General features: G+C 47.2%; 1 protein-coding gene and 1 pseudogene across 1 annotated transcript; both read left to right on the forward strand.

Annotated features, from left to right (window-relative positions):
• LOC141182695 (uncharacterized) overlaps window positions 1–25,686 on the forward strand; it is a 172,020-nt pseudogene that overhangs the window by 80,701 nt on the left and 65,633 nt on the right.
• Window positions 6,947–10,863, forward strand: LOC141182607 (uncharacterized). The gene is made up of 6 exons (XM_073660768.1): window positions 6,947–7,143; window positions 7,805–8,233; window positions 8,363–8,542; window positions 8,626–8,749; window positions 8,833–8,930; window positions 9,129–10,863. Exons 2-6 carry the CDS (start codon window positions 8,156–8,158, stop codon window positions 9,345–9,347), a joined length of 699 nt encoding a protein of 232 aa, XP_073516869.1. The 5' UTR covers window positions 6,947–7,143; window positions 7,805–8,155; the 3' UTR covers window positions 9,348–10,863.

Genomic DNA, 25,686 nt, shown 5'->3' on the forward strand with positions numbered 1-25,686 from the left:
TGAGGTAGCCCTCGCTCTCCTATACCCTTGTTTAACACAACGTTTGCTGTAACCTCTCTCCGCAAACCGTTGGAAAAGGTCCATAGCCTGTTCCTCAAATTTAGCCTCAGAAGAGCAAATCCGCTTCATCCTGAGAAATTGACCAACTGGGACAGCCCTGACTGTAGAAACATTATGTGCTGAATCGGCATGTAATAATGCATTCACTGATGTGGATTTTCGATAGACATCAGTTTGGATATATCCTTGTTCGTCTACCCCAAGGGAGATATCCAAAAAATCAATTTTTTTAGCACTATATTGGAAGGTCAGTTTAATGTTAAAGGGGTTGTCATTAAGTTGGTCCATGAATTGCTCCAGCTCAGAGGCGGTGCCTTGCCAAATAATGAAAAGATCATCAATATATCTTAGCCAGCACTGCACATGGCTGGCGGCCCGCGCCCCCGCATCACCAAACAAACACCTCTCCCAGAAACCAAGGAAAAGGTTTGCGTACGCGGGCGCACAGGCCGCCCCCATGGCAGTGCCGCGTCTCTGCAAATAAAAAGTGTCTTTAAAAACAAAAAAATTTTGTGTGTTAACACAAACCGGAGCAACTCAAGGACCAAATCACCCAATTGGCTGTCCCAGTTTGAACTCCCCAGGAAGAAGCGGACCGCTCTAATGCCATCTTCATGGTCAATGCAGGTGTAAAGGGATTCAATATCCGCAGTAACCAACAACATATCTGATTCCACAAAGATCCCGTCCACCCTTCCCAGCACGTCCGTCGTGTCCCTAACAAATGACGGTAAGGTTTCCACCATAGGTTTTAAATAGTAATCTATAAACTTACATACTGGTTCACATAACCCATCTATTCCTGACACGATCGGACGGCCAGGAGGGTCAACGGGATCCTTGTGGACTTTTGGAAGGAGGTAAAAGGTTGGGATTTTTGGGTATTTAACCATTAGTCCCTCAAAAATTTGTTTTGTGATAATCCCTTGATCAAAGGCTTCGCAGAGTATGGAGTGCAGCTGAGCCGAAAAAGAAGCGAGGGGTGAGAAAGCTAGTTTTTCATAAGTGTTTCTATCTCTCAGTTGTCTGAGAGCCTTTCTCATATTTGTTTATAGGCCAGATAACGATATTTCCCCCCTTGTCCGCAGCCTTGAAGACTACATCATCAAGTGCCTGCAGCTCCTTCAAGGCTTGTCTTTGTCTGTAGCTAAGATTACCATGTCTTGGTTGTGTAGAGATTTTCTTGAAATCATCCAAAACTAATTTAGTGAAGATTTCAACAGCTGGACATAGGGACAAGGGGGGAAACCTCGTTGATCTGGGTATAACATCCTGAGGAAACATACCTTGTTTCTCAATACTCTGCTCTTGTAATAATTCCTCCAAAATGGAGAGGGCCTCCCGCTCAGCTGTACTATCCAGGCCAAAATCCAATGTACCACGATTATGTAGTTTTTTCATGATCAATTTACGGGAGAAGATATAAAGATCTTTCATGGCTGTAAACAGATGAAATGGGTTAGTTGGTGCAAAGGACAGACCTCTACTCAGTACTTCGCATTGTGCTGAACTGAGATTATGTGATGATAAATTAATTACCTGTAGGCTTGTCTTAGTTTTTTTATCCTGTTGATTGTTTGTCAAATTCTTACGTTTAGCGGCCAATCTAGTTTTGTTGTATCTAAAAATAGGGGTTTGGCCATCATTTCCCTCCATATTTGTCTTTGTTTGACTTTCATCCACAGATGTAAGGGATACACTCGATCCTGATCTGGAGCGAGATCCAGGTCTAGTGTAATAAATAGTACGTGATCGACTAGTATTCATCTTCCACTTATAAACCCGACTGGTCGCTTTGTCATTTAAGTCTCTCTGGAACTTCTTAGTTTTGGTAGATACAATTTCTTTCTCCCATAATTGGAGATCATGATCTAACTCTTCACTGAGTTTTTTCAATGCGTCAGCTGATAATTCCTTTTTTAAGATCTCCTGTAATTCCTCTATTTCGTTTTCGAGGCTATTCAATGTAGTTTGATTAAAGTTACATAGTAGTTCCATAAAACCTTTTGCACATGAGTCTGCCAAGTCCTCCCATTTGGACTTGAAGACATCATCTTCCAGAGGGAAGGACGGGAACACCTGCACCCTCAATCCACGGGGAATTAATCCTCTTTGAATATACTTCTCGAGGAAGGCACGATTCCACCATATTTTAATCCTTTTATTTAAAAGGCTCTTAAGTCTCACCACCGTTTGTTGTAAACCCTTGTCACTGGTATCAATCATAAAGCCAGAGTCATCCTTGAACACTTCATTTAATTTAAGGAGCCACGCCTGATCACGGGCCCTAAAGTCCATATTACCCTTTGAATCTGCTGTGAAGGACACAGAAAGATAGACAGTTAACCATATATTCATCAGGTGCATAGTAATAAACCACTCTACCCAAGTTTGGGTCCCAAAATATGAGAAAGTGGAAATATATGCCACTCCATACGATAAATATGTATGCTATCACAAACCACAGGAGTTTTGTTGGCAATAATAAAAAGGCAAATATTTTATTAAACATATACAGACATGGGACATACAAGAAGGAACAACCCGGCATGAGAAGTGGGGCTGCATAAATACATATATGTAGATACACCAATCATAAAGAGTAAAAGTAACAATGGATAAAAACAAGTGCCACAATATTAAACCCTTCGTGGGATAGTTGTCTGAGTGCTGTGTACGGAAAAAGTCTAAAGAAAATCTAAAGTTCTAAAGAACATTTTGTATATTTAGTATAACAAATCGTATCAGCACATAGACTCCTAAGATCAAAATTCAGATCATGATATTGCACGCTTACCCATTGTTAAATAGCAGCCACACAAGAAAAAAATCCCCAACTCACGTTTCGCTTTGTGTATTTGATCGCTTCCTCGGGGGGAATGCAGAAAAGGACCTTCCATGCCGATTTAAGTATGTTCAGGACCTGCGATCACATGGTCACAGTGGACCAATCACGTAATGGTATATCGGCGCATGCGCACTGAGCCGTGTGCGTCAGCCGCACCGCCCACGGCTATCAAGGCAGACTGCACGTGTCCGGAAGAGCAGGGTGAGTAACCATGGCTCCCAGACAACAAACAGGCTCCATAAAGATGCCGGGGGCGGAGCGGGGACAACAGACAGCGCAGCACACACGCGCACACCATTAAACACAGATTAATGGCAACAACTAATACATATATTTATAAGAGAAAGCACCAAATGACAATTGTAAATCCAGTCAGAGTGGTATGAATTCATAAATTGAAGGATGATGCCAATTCATGATGCAGGATAATAAATCAAGCTATGGAAGAAAAAGAAAAAAATAAATATACACAGGACAAGAAGCATAATAAAACATTAAAAATGTGGAAACATAAAATAATAAAAATAAATGTACCAAAGGGTTACTGTTGTTCACAAAAACGGGGCGAAGCTTAACGTTTCGTTAAGGCCATTGGGAAACATAGTTCCCAGTTCTATTATCCATTTGGCCTCTCTCTGAGCTAAAAGTTTTTTTATATTGCCTCCTCGGATGCCACCATGGATGGCCTCAATTCCCCGTACCATGAAGGTTTTGGGGTTACTATCATGATGTTGCCTAAAATGGCGTGGGATAGTTTTTAAAGAAGGGATGTCTTCAGCGAACAATGCGAAGTACTGAGTAGAGGTCTGTCCTTTGCACCAACTAACCCATTTCATCTGTTTACAGCCATGAAAGATCTTTATATCTTCTCCCGTAAATTGATCATGAAAAAACTACATAATCGTGGTACATTGGATTTTGGCCTGGATAGTACAGCTGAGCGGGAGGCCCTCTCCATTTTGGAGGAATTATTACAAGAGCAGAGTATTGAGAAACAAGGTATGTTTCCTCAGGATGTTATACCCAGATCAACGAGGTTTCCCCCCTTGTCCCTATGTCCAGCTGTTGAAATCTTCACTAAATTAGTTTTGGATGATTTCAAGAAAATCTCTACACAACCAAGACATGGTAATCTTAGCTACAGACAAAGACAAGCCTTGAAGGAGCTGCAGGCACTTGATGATGTAGTCTTCAAGGCTGCGGACAAGGGGGGAAATATTGTTATCTGGCCTATAAACAAATATGAGAAAGAGGCTCTCAGACAACTGAGAGATAGAAACACTTATGAAAAACTAGCTTTCTCACCCCTCGCTTCTTTTTCGGCTCAGCTGCACTCCATACTCTGCGAAGCCTTTGATCAAGGGATTATCACAAAACAAATTTTTGAGGGACTAATGGTTAAATACCCAAAAATCCCAACCTTTTACCTCCTTCCAAAAGTCCACAAGGATCCCGTTGACCCTCCTGGCCGTCCGATCGTGTCAGGAATAGATGGGTTATGTGAACCAGTATGTAAGTTTATAGATTACTATTTAAAACCTATGGTGGAAACCTTACCGTCATTTGTTAGGGACACGACGGACGTGCTGGGAAGGGTGGACGGGATCTTTGTGGAATCAGATATGTTGTTGGTTACTGCGGATATTGAATCCCTTTACACCTGCATTGACCATGAAGATGGCATTAGAGCGGTCCGCTTCTTCCTGGGGAGTTCAAACTGGGACAGCCAATTGGGTGATTTGGTCCTTGAGTTGCTCCGGTTTGTGTTAACACACAATTTTTTTGTTTTTAAAGACACTTTTTATTTGCAGAGACGCGGCACTGCCATGGGGGCAGCCTGTGCACCCGCGTACGCAAACCTTTTCCTTGGTTTCTGGGAGAGGTGTTTGTTTGGTGATGCGGGGGCGCGGGCCGCCAGCCATGTGCAGTGCTGGCTAAGATATATTGATGATCTTTTCATTATTTGGCAAGGCACCGCCTCTGAGCTGGAGCAATTCATGGACCAACTTAATGACAACCCCTTTAACATTAAACTGACCTTCCAATATAGTGCTAAAAAAATTGATTTTTTGGATATCTCCCTTGGGGTAGACGAACAAGGATATATCCAAACTGATGTCTATCGAAAATCCACATCAGTGAATGCATTATTACATGCCGATTCAGCACATAATGTTTCTACAGTCAGGGCTGTCCCAGTTGGTCAATTTCTCAGGATGAAGCGGATTTGCTCTTCTGAGGCTAAATTTGAGGAACAGGCTATGGACCTTTTCCAACGGTTTGCGGAGAGAGGTTACAGCAAACGTTGTGTTAAACAAGGGTATAGGAGAGCGAGGGCTACCTCACGTAATAAATTGTTAGGCCCCATTATTAAATCAAAGGAAAATTTTGGACCACCTAGATTTATCTCCACATATAATCAAGACTGGTCACTTATGAGAACAATTATGCAACGACATTGGTCGATTTTATTGACTGAACCTTCACTGGCTCCGTATATTTCAGCATCTCCTCTTATGACTTCCAGGAGATGCAGAAATATTAAAGATATTCTGGTTAAAAGTCACTATGTTGCGCCCAGACCTAATCCTTTTGGGTCAAGGGGACCAAGAAAGGGATGCGTGCCATGTGGTCACTGTCTGGCGTGCACCAATGTCTCTCGCAGTACTGAGTTCTCTAATTCCTCGGGAAACCGCAACTATAAGATTAATGAATTCATCTCATGTGGGACCTCTAATGTTGTATACCATGCAACCTGCGGGTGTGGAAAAATATACATCGGACTCACATCTAGAGAAATGCGGGTGAGGATTAGGGAGCATGTGAGAGACATTGGTGCAGCAAGGACGGTGACAGACATCCCTTCTTTAAAAACTATCCCACGCCATTTTAGGCAACATCATGATAGTAACCCCAAAACCTTCATGGTACGGGGAATTGAGGCCATCCATGGTGGCATCCGAGGAGGCAATATAAAAAAACTTTTAGCTCAGAGAGAGGCCAAATGGATAATAGAACTGGGAACTATGTTTCCCAATGGCCTTAACGAAACGTTAAGCTTCGCCCCGTTTTTGTGAACAACAGTAACCCTTTGGTACATTTATTTTTATTATTTTATGTTTCCACATTTTTAATGTTTTATTATGCTTCTTGTCCTGTGTATATTTATTTTTTTCTTTTTCTTCCATAGCTTGATTTATTATCCTGCATCATGAATTGGCATCATCCTTCAATTTATGAAGTCATACCACTCTGACTGGATTTACAATTGTCATTTGGTGCTTTCTCTTATAAATATATGTATTAGTTGTTGCCATTAATCTGTGTTTAATGGTGTGTGCGTGTGTGCTGCGCTGTCTGTTGTCCCCGCTCCGCCCCCGGCATCTTTATGGAGCCTGTTTGTTGTCTGGGAGCCATGGTTACTCACCCTGCTCTTCCGGACACGTGCAGTCTGCCTTGATAGCCGTGGGCGGTGCGGCTGACGCACACGGCTCAGTGCGCATGCGCCGATATACCATTACGTGATTGGTCCACTGTGACCATGTGATCGCAGGTCCTGAACATACTTAAATCGGCATGGAAGGTCCTTTTCTGCATTCCCCCCGAGGAAGCGATCAAATACACAAAGCGAAACGTGCGTTGGGGATTTTTTTCTTGTGTGGCTGCTATTTAACAATGGGTAAGCGTGCAATATCATGATCTGAATTTTGATCTTAGGAGTCTATGTGCTGATACGATTTGTTATACTAAATATACAAAATGTTCTTTAGAACTTTAGATTTTCTTTAGACTTTTTCCGTACACAGCACTCAGACAACTATCCCACGAAGGGTTTAATATTGTGGCACTTGTTTTTATCCATTGTTACTTTTACTCTTTATGATTGGTGTATCTACATATATGTATTTATGCAGCCCCACTTCTCATGCCGGGTTGTTCCTTCTTGTATGTCCCATGTCTGTATATGTTTAATAAAATATTTGCCTTTTTATTATTGCCAACAAAACTCCTGTGGTTTGTGATAGAATACACAGTAATGTAGATAGTAGTGATAACCGTCCACACATAGAGGACGATCCAGGACCTCAAATAACATAAAACCTTTATTCCTTCATTTTATAACCTTATGTCACAATAATGATGGGACGTCATCAGAACATTGGAGGAAAGAATCCAGAGAGGATTAAGGTGGAGGTGACGCGTTTCGGAGTGATACTTCTTACCCAGAACCGAAGGTAAGAATGAAACCCGAGCAGGATATAAATGTCTCTGGAGCAGCCGCTCCTGTGCACAGGATGAATGGCGGCATTAATAGATGTAATAGATATTATACAAAGAAAGACAATGATAAAACACAATCATCTTACAGTCATCACAATATGGCCCCTTCACCGGTCTGGTAATGTAAGATCAGATCGGTCCTTCTCTTTATACCCTCCGGTACGATGGATTTACCCTCAGTGTCCAGGAAGCTTCACGGTTCAGCAATGCCCCTCTGCCATCTCCCCGACACCTGAACGATTTACCCTTTCACTGCCACAAAACTGAAAGTTCTTGAAGTCACCATTGTGTTCTCAGAGGAAATGTGTGGAAACGTTGGAAGGGTTAATAGCTGCGGGATTAGTGGGGTCTCCTATGTGCTCATTAATTCTCTGCCTTATTTACGGGAGGTGCAGCCGACATATCTGACATTACATCCCAGACATTGAATACAATATACTACAAATTCACTGCTGCAGGTGATCCATTGTGTAATGAAATGTTTTATTTAATGTGATTAAATCTATTTCTTGTGTTCGGCATATTTACATGGTGGACATTTATCAATGCCGCATCTGTGACAACCCAGAGGTGTAAGCCAGGTTCTCATTATGTGTTTCTCTTCGATTAAACCAGGAGACAGGAGTTGTGAAAGGGTCGGGGCCGAGAACAGACAACCATCTCATAATAACCATCAAACCACCATCTTGTGAGAAAGTATTCAGCTGCAGACTGCGGGGAAGAAACTGCTGGTCTTCTGTGGCCAAAAATATATACGTTTTATTACTAGGTGTAAAGAAGAAAACTAAATACTGTAAAATAATAAATCTCCTCATATATTTCCCTTATTGTCTCCAGTAATTGTATTATTACACAGGATTTTTATGATGTTACGTCGGCTCATCTTCTTCTCATTCAGGTCTCTACAATATTGGATCCTCTCAGTGAAGATCTTCTATATAAGAGAATTTTCCTGATTTACCAAAGATGGATATGGACAGAGACAAGATGGCAGAGAAAATATTATATCTCACCCTGGAGATCCTCTTCCGGCTTACTGGAGAGGTGAGAGATTCTGATGACGTCACATTACATCATTCTTATCTATGGGAATAACAGATGAACAGAACTGGAGAGGTGAGGACTCTGGAAATGTCTGGAGGGAGATTTATTAATGTCTCTCTCCATAACCAGGATTACACAGTAGTGAAGAAGACCTCTAGTGAGCGCTGTCAGGACCCTGTGTCTGAGAGATGGGGAAGACCCCTGAGCCCAATCACGAGGCCTCCACCTCACCCCCTGATACATGAGGACATCAATGACCAGAAGATCCTAGCACTCGCCTATAAGATGATTGAGCTGCTGACTGAAGAGGTGACACTGCTGGGAATGCTGGGACATTATACAGTAACGCTATGAAGGGATCAGGGGGATGACGGTATCATTGTGTGTGTCAGGTTCCTATAAGGTGTCAGGATGTCGCCGTCTATTTCTCCATGGAGGAGTGGGAGTATTTAGAAGGACACAAAGATCTGTACAAGGACGTCATGATGGAGGTTCCCCAGCCCCTCACATCACCAGGTAATAGACTGGACTAAATACACACAGCCTATAATTATCTGTATGTAAAGAACGAATTCAGTCCCTGTATGTGTTTCCTCCAGTTTTATCCAGTAAGAGGACAACACCAGAGAGATGTCCCCGTCCTCTTCTTCTACAGGACTCTAAACAAGAAGATCCCAATGTTCCTCAGGATCATCAGGTAGATGGAGAGAAGGTGTCATGAGATCTTCCCTATGATGTGTAGACGGCTGTGAAGGTCTTGTGCTCAGTCTTGTTTTATCCACCAGTATTATATGTTTTATACTTGTGTAATGAAAACGGTGGAGATGGCAGGATTAGAACTGATCATAGATGTGACTTCTCCATCTGTCTGTGACTTTTACAATATTTGTTTCAGGGTGAAGATCTGACCCATATTAATACTACAGAGACATATGTGAGGGGTGATGAGCGGTGTAAAGAGGAGTTTCCTACATATGACTACCGTAACATGTTGACATGTCTTTCTGGTAATGAGCTCATTTTTTATGACAGTGTAAATTTCTCCTGCAATGACTTAGTCCGGCCATTAGGGGTCAGCAAGAAACAAGTAAAAAAAAGCCCGGGAAAACACTGATCCAGGAAGTCCAGAAAGAAGGCAACAGGTGTCTGAATGCTGTTTTGATGTTGGAAAGCTTATACAGACTGGGGCCATACTGTGTGTCCAAGGAGAGGCTGTGCCCTGTGAGTAACTGAGATATGTGACCGGTCACCAACTGTGTAGTCAGTTAGGGAAAGCTAGTTAGTGATTCCAGTAGTGCTGAGAACTGCCTGGTGTATATCACTGCTGATGGACTGAGCAGGCATGATCCAGAGATTGTGAAGGATCTGGTATACTAAGACTGTGCACGTGGATACTACAAAGGAGCCCTGTTGTGAACTACACTTTGACACTGAGATTGATTCTAATTCCTGCTGACACCTGGATGTGCTGGAGAGCTTGGTGAGAAGGAGAAGCAGATCAAACCCTGTGGCCGGAGATCAGAGTCTAGCTAAAGGTTTAGTTTGTTAACTGTTTGCATATGCATTAAGTCTGAGAGATTTCTCTTTGCTCTTGTAAGAAGAGAAACTGTACACTGTATAGGTAACGCGTTGGTAAAATATATATGAGTGTTCTCTAAGGGGAAAACAAGGGTACCCAGATCTCATTGTATTAGTGTGGGAGGGGGGTATAAGGTTATATTCCTGGGAGGACCATGTGCCACGTTCGCGGTAACGTCCTTGGTAGGTCCTGTACTGAATAAGGGTGGGAGCGGCATAGCCCAGGGGTAGATTGGCTCATCCCCGCGAGATTGGCACTTGGGCTCTCTCGGGCTGCATAACTTGTATTTTGTGTTAGTGGCTGTTGTGGCCCATATTTTGTAGAATTGTTTAACCTTGTCATTTTTGTGACCAGTAAAAAGAAAGTTATTTGCCACTATACAAAGGTCGGAGTCATTCATAGCAGCGCCGTATTCCTCATACACATGCGACCGGAGTTCCGGTCGTTACATCTTGGCGTAGTCGGCAGAATACGGTGCTCGTCATGAATGGTGACAGTAGCGCGGAAGGTGCTGCCGCGTCCACTGTAGTACGCCACCCCCCTTCTCCCGTTGTGACCGGTAGAGACCGGTTAGTTGGTTGCTCTGCAATGGGCGTGCTACTTAACCACCTGGCCAAATTTGATGGGTATAACTTGCTGTTCAGTGATTGGGTAGGCAGGGTGAAGAATGCTATTGCCTTGCACGGTGTCAGCTTTCAGCTGCAACCGGAAGTCACGCTGAATGCTCTGGAGGGGGATGCCCGTAAAGTTGTCATGTTAAAATCCGAGGATAGGCGAAAAACAGTCGACGACATCATCCGGATACTAGGGAAAGCATTTGATCACGTGGCGGCAGCAGGGCAACTACAAGTACAGTTTTTCGCCCGGACCCAGAGAGACGGGAAAAGCCTGATCCAGTATGCTATAGCGCTGGAGGAATTGCATCAAGAGATCAAAAAGAAGTCGCCTGTAACCGTGGGTACTGAAGCCGATGTCGACAGCATTCTTCGGGATCAGTTCATCGAGGGGATACGGAGTGAGGCGCTAAGGAACGAATTGTTGCTGAAGGCGCGGAATACCCCTGGTGTCACCTATGCCAAAATACAGGAAGAGGCGGTAGCACGGACTTTGGAAGTGAAGCCTGCTCTGCAGTGGAATAGCCTGCAAGTGGCTAACACAAGAGAGCCGAGACCAGATCCTGTTCAGGCACAGCTGGCTGCTTTGCAGAAAACCGTGGAAAACCTGACGGAACAGGTACAATAGATGCAAGTTCGGGGAACGCCTCCGATATGCTCGGCCTTGACGAATCCCTCTATTCCCCTTTATGATCAACCCCCCTATACCTCAGGAAGGACGCAGACTGCTCCTAGACCTGAGGTATCCGGAGGTAGGGCAAGAAGACCACTTCAATGTTGGCGATGCCATGAACTGGGGCATATGCAGCGGTACTGCCCGAGGAGTCTGCCAGCTGAAGTCCCGGCATCGGTAAAAGAGAGGCCCTTGCTGTAGTTGGGCATACGGCAAGGCAGGAATGAAAATCAGTGCCCAATGTCTGTTCCGAGGATCTGATTGCAGAGAGTCCCACGTTGGATGTGCAGTTTGCAGGAAAAAAGGTGGCGTGCTTGGTGGATACCGGATCGGAGGTGACGACCATGCCGATGGAATTTTTCAAGACGCACTTCGAAGAGACTGTCAAAACGGAGTCAGGACACCTGCTAAGGCTGAAGGCCGCTATTAATGAAGAAATTCCAGTGGCAGGCATCGCTTGGATGAGAGTACAGCTGTGCGGCCAGGAGTTGGGAACCAAAGGAGTGGTGCTCGTGAAGACTCAGGCGAGGCCGAATCTCCTGGTGGTTCTGGGAATGAATATCCTGAGAGAACTGGACTCCCTTTTGTTTGAGTGTGATGGTCCAAGATACTGGAAACGAGCGACACCCCACAAAGCCACTCAGAGGGCCCTGCAACAGGTGGTCCGTTCGTGCGGCATTCAAAAGAGTTCGGCTGAAGGAAGAGCAGTGGGAGCGGTGTATGTCCCACGTGGGTCTGCCGTTGTAATCGCTCCGGGTCAAGAGAAGCTTGTGTTGATGCCGGTAGGGACGCACAGGAAACTGAATGGTGTGGAGGTGATTCTGGAACCGGTGGGACAGTCAGAAGATACTGATAGCCCGATGATAGCCCAAACACTGGCCATTGTGCAAGATGGAAGTGTACCAGTGAGATGTCTGAATCTGCAGAATCATGAGGTGACTCTGGCAGTGGGCACAAATCTGGCTGACATGTATGTGTGTGGTGAAGGAGTCATCCCCAAAAGCCAGTTCACACTGAGGGCAGACCGCCGGACCGCCTGGACCCTGTCGATGCAGACGACAGCTGAAGAATCCCCCACACCTGAGTGGAATGGCAGAAGGATTATGGAAATAATGGGAGTGGATGAGTCCCAGTTGACTCCCCAACAGGCTCGCAGACTGGAGGCTGCGCTGTGGGAATATCAGGCTGCCTTCTCCAGGGGAGATGAAGACTTTGGTTGCACCAAGGCTGTGGAGCACCCACGGGAAACACCCCCCCCAATTCGGGAGAGATATCGCCAGATCCCACCGAGTCTTTATCAGGAGGTCAAAGGAATGCTGGCGCAGATGCTGGATAATGGGGTGATCCGGCCAAGTCAAAGTCCTTGGGCCGCACCGGTCGTGCTGGTCTGGAAAAAGGATGGGACCGTACGGTTTTGTGTTGATTACCGTAAGCTGAATGCGCATACAGTACGTGATTCTTACCCATTGCCCCGGATCGAGGAATCCCTGTCTGCCCTGGGAAAGGTGAAGTACTTCTCCACTCTTGACCTGGCCAGCGGCTACTGGCAGGTGCCCATGGTAGCTCTAGATCGGCAGAAGACAGCATTCATCTTGCCGATGGGACTGTACGAATTTAATCGAATGCCCTTCGGACTGACTAATGCTCCAGGAACATTTCAGCGGTTAATGGAATACTGCTTGGGCGATTACAATTTCGATTCCGTGCTGATCTATTTGGATGATGTGATTATATTTGGAGATTCGTTCGACGACCACCTGAAGAAGCTCCGGCAAGTGTTGCACCGACTGAGAGACAATGGACTTAAGATCAAGCCGAAGAAATGTTACTTGTTCCAGACACAGATCGAGTATCTGGGGCATGAAGTGTCTGCTGAGGGTGTGCGACCAGCACCTAGTAAAATTGAGACCATTCAGGGGTAGCCCCGTCCCAAGACCGTGAGAGAAATACGAGCGTTCCTAGGTTTAGCTGGATACTACCGTCGGTTTGTGAAGGACTTTGCTAAGGTGGCTGAACCATTGAATGAGTTGTTGAGAGGGACGGCACAGGGGCCCAAGAATCAGCCAATTCGGTGGACTGACCGACAGCAACAGGCATTTGATCGGGTCAGGGCCGCCCTCGTACAGGCACCTTTATTGGCGTATGCTCGCTTTGACCAACCGTTCACCCTGTACACGGATGGAAGTCTCCATGCTCTGGGAGCTGTGTTAGCCCAAGAACAAGATGGGCGTAAGAGGGTCATCACGTATGCTAGCCGGTCTCTACGGGACACCGAGCGAAATCCGGACAATTACAGCTCGTTTAAGCTGGAGATGTTGGCCCTGGTGTGGGCCATGAGCTGGTTCTGAGATTCTCGTGATGACGGACAATAATCCGCTTGCACACTTGGAAAACGCTAAGCTTGGAGCCCTGGAGCAGAGATGGGTAGCTCGGATGTCCAAGTTTAATTACCGGATTCGGTTGCGTTCGGGTAAAGAGAGCTCCAATGCTGACGCATTATCACGAGTGACCCGGGGCGCACCCGAGCATGGGGTGGATGAAGACCTCGAGGATACTGAGATCCCCTATTTGAGGCGATTGCCTGTGTTTGTGGACGTGGCACGTTCAAGTGGGGTGGCGACACGGGTCGCCACGTTGCTGGGCCAGACTCGTCAAGAGTGGGCTGAGTTACAGGATGCAGACTCCGAACTGTCATGAGTAAAGAAATGGCTGAGTCAAAAGTCCTGGCCCGATGGGAGAGCAAGAGCCCAGCTGGGAGCCGAAGGACAAAAGCTGCTAAGGCAGTGGGATCGATTGGTCATAGCGGAGGGGATACTGTATCGCTGGATCTACATAGCAGCGGAGCCGGGGTACCCTTTGCAGGTAGTAATTCCAGCTTCAGTGGCTCCGGACATTGCCCAGGAAGCTCATACACGGGGTGCACATTTCGGGCCTGAGAAGACTTATCGTTGGCTGCACCGGTACGTGTACACGCCTGGCTTAGAAGAAGTTGTGAGAGAGGTGTGTGGTAGGTGCCGGGCATGTGAGCTGAATAAGTCCCCAGAGCAGAGGGCTCCTGTCCAGACAATCGTGACGTCTGCCCCACTGGAAATGCTAATGGTGGATTATTTGTCAATTGGGTACGCCAGAAGTGGTCATCAGTCATGTCTGGTCATGACTGATCACTTTACTAAGTTTGCCGTCGCTGTCCCCACCAAGGATCAGACTGCTAAGTCTGCAGCGGAGGCAATTTGTAAGTATTTCATCCAGGTTTATGGATGTTCTCAAAGGATACATTCAGATCAAGATGCTTGCTTCCAAGGTCAACTCATAACGGAGTTGCTGCAAGTCTATAGGATTCAGCAATCCCGGACAACGCCCTACCATCCGCAGGGAAATGGGGCCTGTGAACGGTTCAACCGAACCCTGCTTCAGATGCTGAGAACGCTTGAACAGAGGCAGAAGGAGCGATGGACTGAGTTCCTCCCAGAACTTATGTGGGCCTATAACAATCGGGTCGATAGCACCACAGGATTCACTCTGTACGCGATGATGTTCAGTCGGCCTGGGCGAAAGATTAAAGAACTTAGTCTCACTGTACCCGATGAACCAGAATATCATACAGCCAGTGAGTGGGTCCAGGATCATCGCCGAAGGTTGCGTGAAATCCACCGGATAGTAAAAGACCGTGTGCAGGATCATCCCCACCGAGATCGGGGGCCGTTGCACCTAGATGAGTTCCGGGTAGGTGATAAGGTGCTAGTACAAGTCACGCGTCCGGGAGGGAAGTTGAGCGACAGGTGGGAGGAAACGCCCTACACAGTAGTGGAAAGGGTATTCCCAGGGGGAAGTGTGTACACAGTGGTTCCTGAAGGGTGCATTGGACCCCGTCGCACAATGCACCGGAACTGGCTAAAGAGGTGTATGTCCGACACACCTGCCTGTCACCCTGAGTCACCTGCGCCACCTACGGCAGTTGCACCGAGCAATGTTGAATGCGACTGTTGGGATGACTTCGGGGTGAGACCATCGGACGTGCAGAGTCCGATAGCGCAAGTTCCAGGTGTTCCAGACACCGCCCCTGATGTTACTGTTCCACTAGATGCGGTGGACCCTCCATCAAGCTCGGCTGGTACTGGTTTGCGGAGATCGGAGAGGAGCACAGCTGGTGTTCCCCCAATACGATATAATCCTGAGGAGTATGTGTTACATATGAGTGGTATGAAACCATTTGTCGGGACGCCAAATTGTAAGTGGGGTGGAGTGTAACATGTTGACATATCTTTCTGGTAATGAGCTCATTTTTTATGACAGTGTAAATTTCTCCTGCAATGACTTAGTCCGGCCATTAGGGGTCAGCAAGAAACAAGTAAAGAAAAAGCTCGGGAAAACACTGATCTAGGTAGTCCAGAAAGAAGGCGACAGGCGTCTGAATGCTGTTTTGATGTTGGAGAGCTTATACAGACTGGGGCCATACTGTGTGTCCAAGGAGAGGCTGTGCCCTGTGAGTAACTGAGATATGTGACCGGTCACCAACTGTGTAGTCAGTTAGGGAAAGCTAGTTAGTGATTCCAGTAGTGCTGAGAACTGCCTGGTGTATATCACTGCTGATGGACATACTAAGACTGTGTACGTGGATACTACAAAGGAGCCCTGTTATGAACTAAGGGGAAAACAAGGGTACCCAGATCCCATTGTATTAGTGTGGGAGGGGGGTGTAAGGTTATATTCCTGGGAGGACCACGTGCCACGTCCGCGGTAACGTCCTGGGTAGGCCCTGTACTGAATAAGGGTGGGAGCGGCATAGCCCAGGGGTAGATTGGCTCATCCCCGCGAGATTGGCACTTGGGCTCTCTCGGGCTGCATAACTTGTATTTTGTGTTAGTGGCTGTTGTGGCCCATATTTTGTAGAATTGTTTAACCCTGTCATTTTTGTGACCAGTAAAAAGAAAGTTATTTGCCACTATACAAAGGTCGGAGTCATTCATAGCAGCGCCGCATTCCTCATACACATTCGACCGGCATTCCGGTCATTACAGCACCACTCATTTGCATAAAATAAGGGCAGAAGCCGCACGGCTATCCCGCAGCTTTGGGGCTGCAGGTGGCTCCTGACCATGGGCACATACCCTTAATGTGTGATTACTGAGGATGTGGTGCATAAGTGGAGTTTTTCCAAGAGTGGGCGGTGTGACTATGGAAGGCTCGAGGAGTGAAGGCTGAGCTGGGGTGGAGCCTGGGTGGAGTCTCACGGGGCCCGAAAATTTTGCCAGTAAGGGACCTGAAATTCCTGGTGGCAGCCCTGCACACATATACATACACTCATATACTAATCTTTTATGATATAGGGGTCTTCTGGAGAGGGCTGCAGAATGCACTGTGGAGGAGGGGACACAGCAGACAGGACTGATTTCAGCTTCCTGCCCCTGCGTGCTGTTTGATGTCCGACTCTCCTCCCCCACCCTCTACTCTTTGAGGAAATGCTGCTGGGAAAGGAACAGCAGGAGGCAGAAGACCCCCTGTAAGACCCTGCAGGAGGACAGACAAAGCAGTCAATCAGCGCTCTTATCAGTCTGATGAGGAATCGTTCATTGGCCAGCGGCCTCTCTCCTGCATGACACGTCCCCTTTTTCAATGGGCGCACTCTGCCCTGGGTATCAAAAATCATGATGGGTGGGAGTGGACAAGGTTAAGCAGCATCGGGCCCCTTGACTGATCGTGGTCTACTGCCTGAGCACTACGCCCCTTCCTGCATGGGACCCCCTCCACCTCTGGGCCTGGGTGCAGCTGCATCGGCGGTGTGTCCGCCCCTGGCTGAACCCCTCGCTGCGGCTCTAAGCAAATGTAATATTATTTACACACAAACGAGTGGTAAAGAAATCAGTGAGACCCCTGTGGGATAACAACGCCCATTACCAGGGCCGGCTCCAGGTTTTTGTGGGCCTCAGGTGAAAGAGTCTCAGTGGCCCCTTTAACACATACCACGATTCATGATGCACAGATACCGCAGATAAATATATATATATATATATAGTACAAGCCCGAAGATTTCACTTCTTACATTACATGAGCGATATCTATTGTAAATTCTTCTTTAGCTCAGAAACCGGCGAATCGCTCCACACAGTATACTGGCCCCCATATAACGCTCCATACAGGATAGTGGCCCCACATATAACGCTCCATACAGAATACTGGTCCCCATATAATGTTCCATGCAGGCTGTGACCCCACATAATGCTCCATGCAGGCTGTTCCCCCCACATAATGCCTCATGCAGGTTGTTACCCCCACTTAATGCCCCGCACAGGCTGTTTCCCCCACATAATGCCCCACACAGGCTGTTCCCCCCACATAATGCCCCATGCAGGATGTCACCCCCCCTACCTTATAATGCCCCATGCAGGATGTCACACCCCCTCCCTTATAATGCCCCATACAGGATGTCACTGCCCCTCCCTTATAATGGCCCATGCAGGATGTCACCCCCCCCTCACTTATAATGCCCCATGCAGGATGTCACCCCCCTCCCTTATAATGCCCCATGCAGGATGTCACACCCCCTCCCTTATAATGCCCCATGCAGGATGTCTCACACCCCCTCCCTTATAATGCCCCATGCAGGATGTCACCCCCCTTATAATGCCCCACACAGGATGTCACACCCCCCCTTATAATGCTCCATGCAGGATGTCACACACCCCTCCCTTATAATGCCCCATACAGGATGTCACCCCCCCTTATAATGCCCCACACAGGATGTCACCCCCCCTTATAATGCCCCATTCAGGATGTCACCCCCCCTCCCTTATAATGCCCCATGCAGGATGTCACCCCCCTCCTTATAATGCCCCATGCAGGATGTCACTTTCCCCCTCCCTTATAATGCCCCATAATGCCCCATGCAGGATGTCACACCCCCCTCCCTTATAACGCCCCATGCAGGATGTCACCCCCCCTTATAAAGCCCCATGCTGGAGGTCACCCCCCTCCCTTATAATGCCCCATGCAGGTCACCCCCCCCTCTCTTATAATGTCCCATGCAGGATGTCACACCCTCCTCCCTTATAATGCCCCATGCCGGATGTCATACCCCGCTCCCTTATAATGCCCCATACAGGATGTCACCCCCCTCCCTTATAATGCCCCATACAGGATGTCACCCCCCTTATAATGCCCCATACAGGATGTCACCCCCCCTCCCTTATAATGCCCCATAAAGGAGGTCACCCCCCCCCTTATAATGCCCCATGCAGGATGTCACACCCCCCCCTCCCCACCCCACCATATAATGCCCCATGCCTCCATACAATAAAAAAAATCAAATACTCACCTCACTTCTCCTTACCTGCTGCCGCTGCTCCAGGCTCCTCAGCGACTTACCACTCTGCGCTGTGACGGCTCAGGAGAGAGCGTGGTGTAAAGACGTCACAGTGCAGCAGCCGCGGAAGAGACCGGATCTGCTGCGGAGGCACAGGGAGAGGTAAGTATTGTGCTGGCTGCCGGGGCCCTGAGCAAGCGGGGGTGGGGCGGGCACTGGCACCACTCTCCTCCGCTCACGGGTCCCATAGCGCAACGGGGTGCCCGACGGCAAGTGGGCCCCCCACCTGCTCAGGGCCCCGGCACTTGCCCGGGTCCGCCGGGTGCTGACACCGGCCCTGCCCATTACACCCTCAGATGACTTCCCTGGTGGGTACAGTGTCTGAAATGGGGTCACTTTAGGGGGTTGTATGTTCTTCACACCTTGGGGGCATAGCTATTGGCCCCCACAAGTGAGGACTGACAAACACACACGGCTCCGCTTCGTTCACACGCGGCTCCGCTCAGTACGCCTCGTACACGCGCGGCTCCGCTCAGTACGCCTCGTACACGCGCGGCTCCGCTCAGTACGCCTCGTACACGCGCGGCTCCGCTCAGTACGCCTCGTACACGCGCGGCTCCGCTCAGTACGCCTCGTACACGCGCGGCTCCGCTCAGTACGCCTCGTACACGCGCGGCTCCGCTCCGTATGCCTCGTACACGCGCGGCTCTGCTCCGTATGCCCCGTACACACTCGGCTCTGTTACATCCACACTGTAAACCCCTCCTGACCCCACACATAAACTTCAGCTCATCCAGCACCATGACAACCAGCACAGCAGAGTCCTGCATCCACTGAGGCCCCTGATCATGTGACCCCTGACTCCTCCCCTCCTGTGACCTCATCACAGGTCCTGTGCGCACAGAACAGCCATATATGTGGTGGCGGCTCTGCAGGTGGAGGTATGTGGAGATCCCCCATTACTGGGCGCAGGGGGCATTAACCCCTTCAGCATGGAGACTCTTTTGGGGTCTTGTGTTGCCCCTTTATAAGAATCATAAGGTTTTTGTTCTGTTTCCTGTAATAGATACATACGACCCAACTATGGAGACAGGAAGGGAGGAAATGTATCGTTCTCATAGTACAGGGCCCCTTTACTGGCCCCACAGTGTAATGCCCCCATTATGCCCCTTATGCAGTATGTATGATGCCCCCACAGTGTAATGCCCCCATTATGCCCGTTATGCTCTGGCTCGGGATAGCACGCGTGCTGGGTCACGCGTGCAATAGATTTGAAGTGCAATAGTTAAAAGTGTAGTTATACATGACAGTTGGACAGGGCAGGAGACAGGTAAGGTGCATAAGATATTCATACAAACATGCTTCTCGGTCAGTCATACTGCATTATGCATTAGTCTTATCAATCTGCTTTTTATTTGTTTTCACTTCTGCTTTCTCACAACTCGCCTGCCCTTTAACACATTTTGTGCACTCTCCCTATATCAACCCCTCCCTTCTCCCCTCTCCCATGTATAACTCTGAGGCTCTACTGACATTCCTCACCCACTGCAAGCCATCCTCTACCTCCATACAGCACTCAAAACGTTCATACAAATCATTAGACCACCTGCTCTTTCTCTTCTTTATCCTTCTACTAGTCGCAGGAAACATCTCCCCCAACCCTGGGCCCCCCTCCACTAGCATACATTACTCTCCTCCAGCTGCATATAGAAACCCTGCTAATTTTATTACCGTTCAGTGCATGCCCTCTCCTATCGATTTCCATTGTGCTCTCTGGAACGCACGGTCTGTGTGTAACAAACTAACTTACAGCCATGATTTTTTCCTCTCTAATTCCATTAGCCTTCTGGCTATCACAAAAACCTGGATTCAGCAGCCAGACACCACCGCTGCTGCTGCTCTCTCGTTTGGTGGGCTGAAATTTTCACATACCGCCAGACCTGGCAACAGACAGGATGGAGGTGTTGGTCTGCTCCTTTCCTCACCATGTGTTTTCCAGGACATCCCCCCAGTTCCCTCACTTATGTTTCCTTCCTTTGAAGTCCACACCATCAGACTCTTTTTAAACCCTTCTCCCTGCGAGTGGCAATTGTGTATCGCCCTCCAGGCTCCTCCCGCCAGTTCTTGGATCACTTTGCCACCTGGCTTCCTCACTTTCTATCCTGTGACATCCCCACCCTCATCATGGGCGACTTTAACTTCCCCATCGATGATCCCCTCTCCCAATCTGCCTCTCATCTACTTTCTCTAACCTCTTCATTCCGTCTCTCACAGTTTACTAATTCTCCTACCCATGAAGACGGGAATACTCTGGACCTGTTTTTTTCCAGTCTCTGCTTGCTGGATGACTTTACCAACTCCCCTCTCCCGCTCTCGGACCATAACCTTCTTTCCTTCTCTGTTAAGAATTGTCTCCTCACCCGGGACACCCCCACTTACCACACTTATAGGAATACACGTACCATTAATACCCAGCAGCTTATGAACAATCTCCACACATCTTCAGCCCCCATCTCCTCCTTCTCCTGTCCAGACTTAGCATTGTCACACTACAATAATACACTGAAGAGTGCCCTAGATGAAGCAGCTCCTTCTACTCGCAGAAAGATCCGACGCTGGCAACGGCAGCCCTGGCACACGATGCAAACACGTTTTCTTCAACGTTGCTCAAGGTGTGCTGAGCGTCAGTGGAGAAAATCTCTTTTAGCAGAGGACTTCATCCACTATAAATTCATGCTCAAAACCTATAACTCTGCCCTTCATCTGGCCAAACAATCCTACTTCACCACCCTCATCACTTCAATGTCCAACAATCCAAAACGACTTTTCGAAACCTTAAACTCCCTCCTGAAACCTAAAGCACAGGCCCCCACCACCAACCTCAGCGGGGAGGATCTGGCCACTTATTTCTTTGAAAAATCAACCACATCCATGAGGACATCTCAGCCCAATCTCCTCAGTGCCTGGATCCCCTTCCCTGCCGCACTTCAAGCTCACTTGCCATCTTTGAGCCTGTCACAGAAGAAGAAGTTACCCAGCTCCTCGCTTCTTCTCGGCCTACAACTTGCAACAGTGACCCCATTCCTTCACATCTCCTGCAGTTCCTCTGACCGATGGTCACCACTCACCTGACTAAAATATTTAACCTCTCTCTTTCTTCAGGTATCTTTCCCTCCTTATTTAAACATGCCATCATAACGCCTTTACTTAAAAAGCCATCCCTGGACCAGAACTGCGCTGCTAACTACAGACCTGTCTCTAATCTTCCTTTCATCTCTAAAGTCCTGGAACGCCTGGTCCATTCCCGCCTAATCCGCTATCTCTCTGATTAACTCTCTCCTTGACCCTCTACAATCTGGTTTCCGCTCCTTACACTCCACTGAAACTGCCCTCAGTAAAGTCTCTAATGATCTACTAACAGCCAAATCCAAAGGTCACTGCTCCCTGCTGATTCTCCTGGATCTCTCTGCAGCATTTGACACTGTGGATAACCAGCTCCTCCTCACTATGCTCCGTTCTATAGGCCTCAAGGAAACCGTTCTCTCCTGGTTCTCCTCCTACCTCTCTGACTGCTCCTTCACTGTATATTTTGCCGGCTCCTCTTCCCCTCCTCATCCCCTTACTATCGGGGTTCCGCAGGGCTCAGTCCTAGGCCCCCTCCTCTTCTCTCTATACACTGCCCCTATTGGACAAACAATCAGCAGATTTGGGTTCCAGTATCATCTCTATGCTGAGGACACCCAATTATACACTTCTTCCCCTGACATCACCCCTACCCTAATACAAAATACCAAGGATTGTTTGTCTGCTGTGTCTAGCATCATGTCCTCCCTCTATCTTAAACTGAATCTCTCCAAAACTGAACTTCTTGTGTTTCCCCCCTCTACTAACCTAACTCTACCTAACATCGAAATTACCTTGGAGGGTTCAACCATAACTCCCAAGCAGCACGCCCGCTGCCTTGGGGTCATATTCGACACTAACCTTTCCTTTACTCCCTATCTCCGATCACTCACTCGCTCTTGTCACCTGCATCTTAAAAACATCTCCAGAATCCGATCTTTTCTCACTTTTGAAAATGCTAAAACTCTTACTGTCGCTCTTATTCACTCTCGTCTGGACTACTGCAACTCTCTTCTGATCGGTTTCCCTCTTACCAAAATTTCCCCTCTCCAATCTGTCCTGAATGCGGCAGCCAGGGTCATATTTCTGTTCAGCCGCTTCACTGATGCCTCCACCTTGTGCCAGTCATTACGCTGGTTACCCATTCGCTACAGGGTCCACAATAAACTCATCGATCTCACCCACAAAGCTCTCCACAGTTATGCACCACCTTATATCTCCTCTCTCATCTCAGTCTATCATCCTACATGTGCCCTCCGTTCCACAAATGACCTAAGACTAACATCCTCCATAATCCGAACCTCGCACCTCCATCTCCAAGACTTCTCTCGTGCTGCGCCAGTTCTCTGGAATGCTGTACCCAAGACGATCCGATTGATGCCTAGTCCCGATATCTTCAAGCGCGCTTTAAAAACCCATCTCTTTAAACAAGCCTACCACCTCAAATACTCAGTAAACTAACTTTCCCCTGTTCCCTCCTAAATACTATTCAGAATCTGTTCCCTCACTTCATCTGTCTCCACACCCTCCATGCACACGATAACTGCACTCGGTAATTGAGTATTGCACTTGAACATAGAGGCTGATGACCGGATCATACAGCTTTATATGACAATCCCGACTTATTATAATTGCCTGACCTGAAATAACAAGCACTTTCCACCTATTGTGTCCCCCCATTTCCTTGTACAATGTAGGCTTGCGAGCAGGGACCACACTCCTGATGTACTGTAACTGTTAAACTGTCTCACCTTGTATTGAATTTATTGTTTGTACATGTCCCCGCTTAATTGCAAAGTGCTGCGGAATATGTTGGCGCTATATAAATAAAAATTATTATTATTATTATTATGCAGTATGTATGATGCCCCCACACAGTGTAATGCCCCCATTATACCCCTTATGCAGGATGTATGATGCCTCCACACAGTGTAATGCCCCCATTATGCTCCTTATGCAGGATGTATGATGCCCCCCACCCAGTGTAATGCCCCCATTATGCCCCTTATACAGTATGTATGATGCCCCCATTTTGCCCCTTATGCAAGATGTATGATGCCTCCACCCAGTATAATGTTCCTCCAGTACTGCCTGACTACCTGAAGTTGGAATAATCCCTCTGGAGTTGGTTTTCCCTTTCCCTGCTCCCCTCCATGTGGACCCTCGAGCATGTATACATGCATGTAGGGGAGCAGGCCTTACTAGATATCGAGGCTTTGTACAGTAATATACAGTATGAGGATGGTATCAGAGGAGTAAGACATTTCTTGAAATCGAGATCAATAGAGTGTAGCAGACATAATGACTTCATGGAGGATCTTCTAAAATTCACTCTTACTCATAACTTCTTTATTTTTGACAGGCAGTACTTCCACCAGCTCACGGGTACTGCGATTGGGAGCCCCTGTGCCCCCTCATATGCTAACTAGGGTTGAGTGAGTATGTTCTGTCCGAGTATGCTCGGGCCGAGCTCCGAGTATTTACAGCTGCTCGGTGATAAGGTTAAATCGCTCCCGTGTGCATGATTTGCAACTGTTTGACAGCTTTATTACATGTAAGGAATGTCTATTTCTTACACATTCCTCACATGTAATAAAACTGTCAAACAGTTGCAAATCATGCACACGGGAGTGATTTAACCTTATCACCGAGCAGCTGTAAATACTTGGAGCTCGGCCCGAGCATACTCGGCGAAAGGGTTAATAGAACATACTCGCTCAACACTAATGCTAACCTTTTCCTGTGCTGGTGGGAGGAATCCACAATATTCAGGGATGATGATAAGTGGTGGCAGCCATATATTGGGGTATGGTACAAATATATTGACTACATTTTAATCATCTGGTCAGGGACGAGTGAACAATCTTTTGAATGTGTCAGGGAACTCAACATCAATAGAGTGAGCCTGAGATTTATATCTGAATTTAATTATTACCAGTTGCCTTTCCTGGATGTACTAATCTAGATAGAACGGGATGGGACCCTAGGGACACTCATCTACCATAAACCTACAAGCACTAATAAACTATTGAAGTGGAATAGCCACCACCCCCATCCCCATAAAAAGAGGAATACCCAGGGGCCAATTTTTATGGTTGAGAAGGTACAGCCATAATGTCACAGATTTTAATATACAGGCAATAGACCTGAACACAAGATTCAGGGAAAAAGGGTATTCCTGGTACATTTTGGACTCCGCATCATCGTTTGCAAAAAAATGGGAGAGACAGACACTCCTCCATACCTAACCAAGAGACCAAGAAAAAGATGGGATAACACGAGTAAGAAAAACTTATGACAATCAGAGTGACTGTATCTTTAATATCCTCAGAAAACACTGGGATAAACTTATAGCTGACCCGGCCCTGAGGGTGCTGTGGGATCTACTCCCACAATAACTTTCAGAAAGGGTTGGTCCATTAGGGACCATTTAGTGCATAGTTTCTACAAAATACCTGCACCCAAGGGGACTTGGCTAGATAAAAGAATCTGCGGTTTCTTTAGATGTGGAGAATGTTGTACATGTAATTGGATGAGACCATGTAAATCTTTCTCGAGTTCCTCCACGAGTAAAATCTTTTTACCATTGGGATTATTCCAACTGTAAAACCTCAGGATTTGTATATATGGCCACATGCACCTGCCCCCTAGATTATGTATGCAAGACCAAGAGGCAATCTAGGAAGAGAGTGGGGGATCATTTGGGCGATATACACCATGGTCGGGACACCTCATTAGCGAGACACATGAACAGTGTACATTGAGGTCAAACCGGAGACACCTCCTTTTGCATCATTGAGGTGGTTAAACCCAATGTGAGGGGAGGTGATCACAATAGATGTGTCCTCAAAAAAGAAAGTGAGTGAATTTTTAGACTGGATTCACGAGCCCCTAAGGGACTCAATGAGTAAATTTCCTATGCCTGTTTTGTGTTAATGCAGCCCCATTCTGGATTACATTTTGGATTTTATACTCTACCCATTGCTACTCAGTTCCCTGTGAATGAGGTTCACATATTCTTGTACTTCATCGAGATATCTGAGCTTCTATATCAGAATTATTTCTTATCAGTTATATCCCACATCTACTATTTCATAATTAACAAGTGTGGTGTTCCTTGTGTATCTCTATGCAATAAGGGTCAAATTTGACCATTTAGGAATA

This window comes from Phyllobates terribilis, unplaced genomic scaffold, assembly GCF_046119375.1.
Source record: "Phyllobates terribilis strain yellow unplaced genomic scaffold, ASM4611937v1 Scaffold_35__1_contigs__length_13245226, whole genome shotgun sequence".
Lineage (NCBI taxonomy): Eukaryota > Metazoa > Chordata > Amphibia > Anura > Dendrobatidae > Phyllobates > Phyllobates terribilis.

What these genes read in the sequence shown, in the direction of transcription:
- LOC141182607 (XM_073660768.1), top strand. Translation starts at nt 8,156, where the DNA reads ATGGATATGGACAGAGACAAGATGGCAGAGAAAATATTATATCTCACC. An exon ending in TTGAGCTGCTGACTGAAGAG is followed by an intron (nt 8,543 to 8,625) that starts GTGACACTGCTG and finishes TGTGTGTGTCAG; the next exon opens with GTTCCTATAAGGTGTCAGGA. An exon ending in ATGTTCCTCAGGATCATCAG is followed by an intron (nt 8,931 to 9,128) that starts GTAGATGGAGAG and finishes TATTTGTTTCAG; the next exon opens with GGTGAAGATCTGACCCATAT.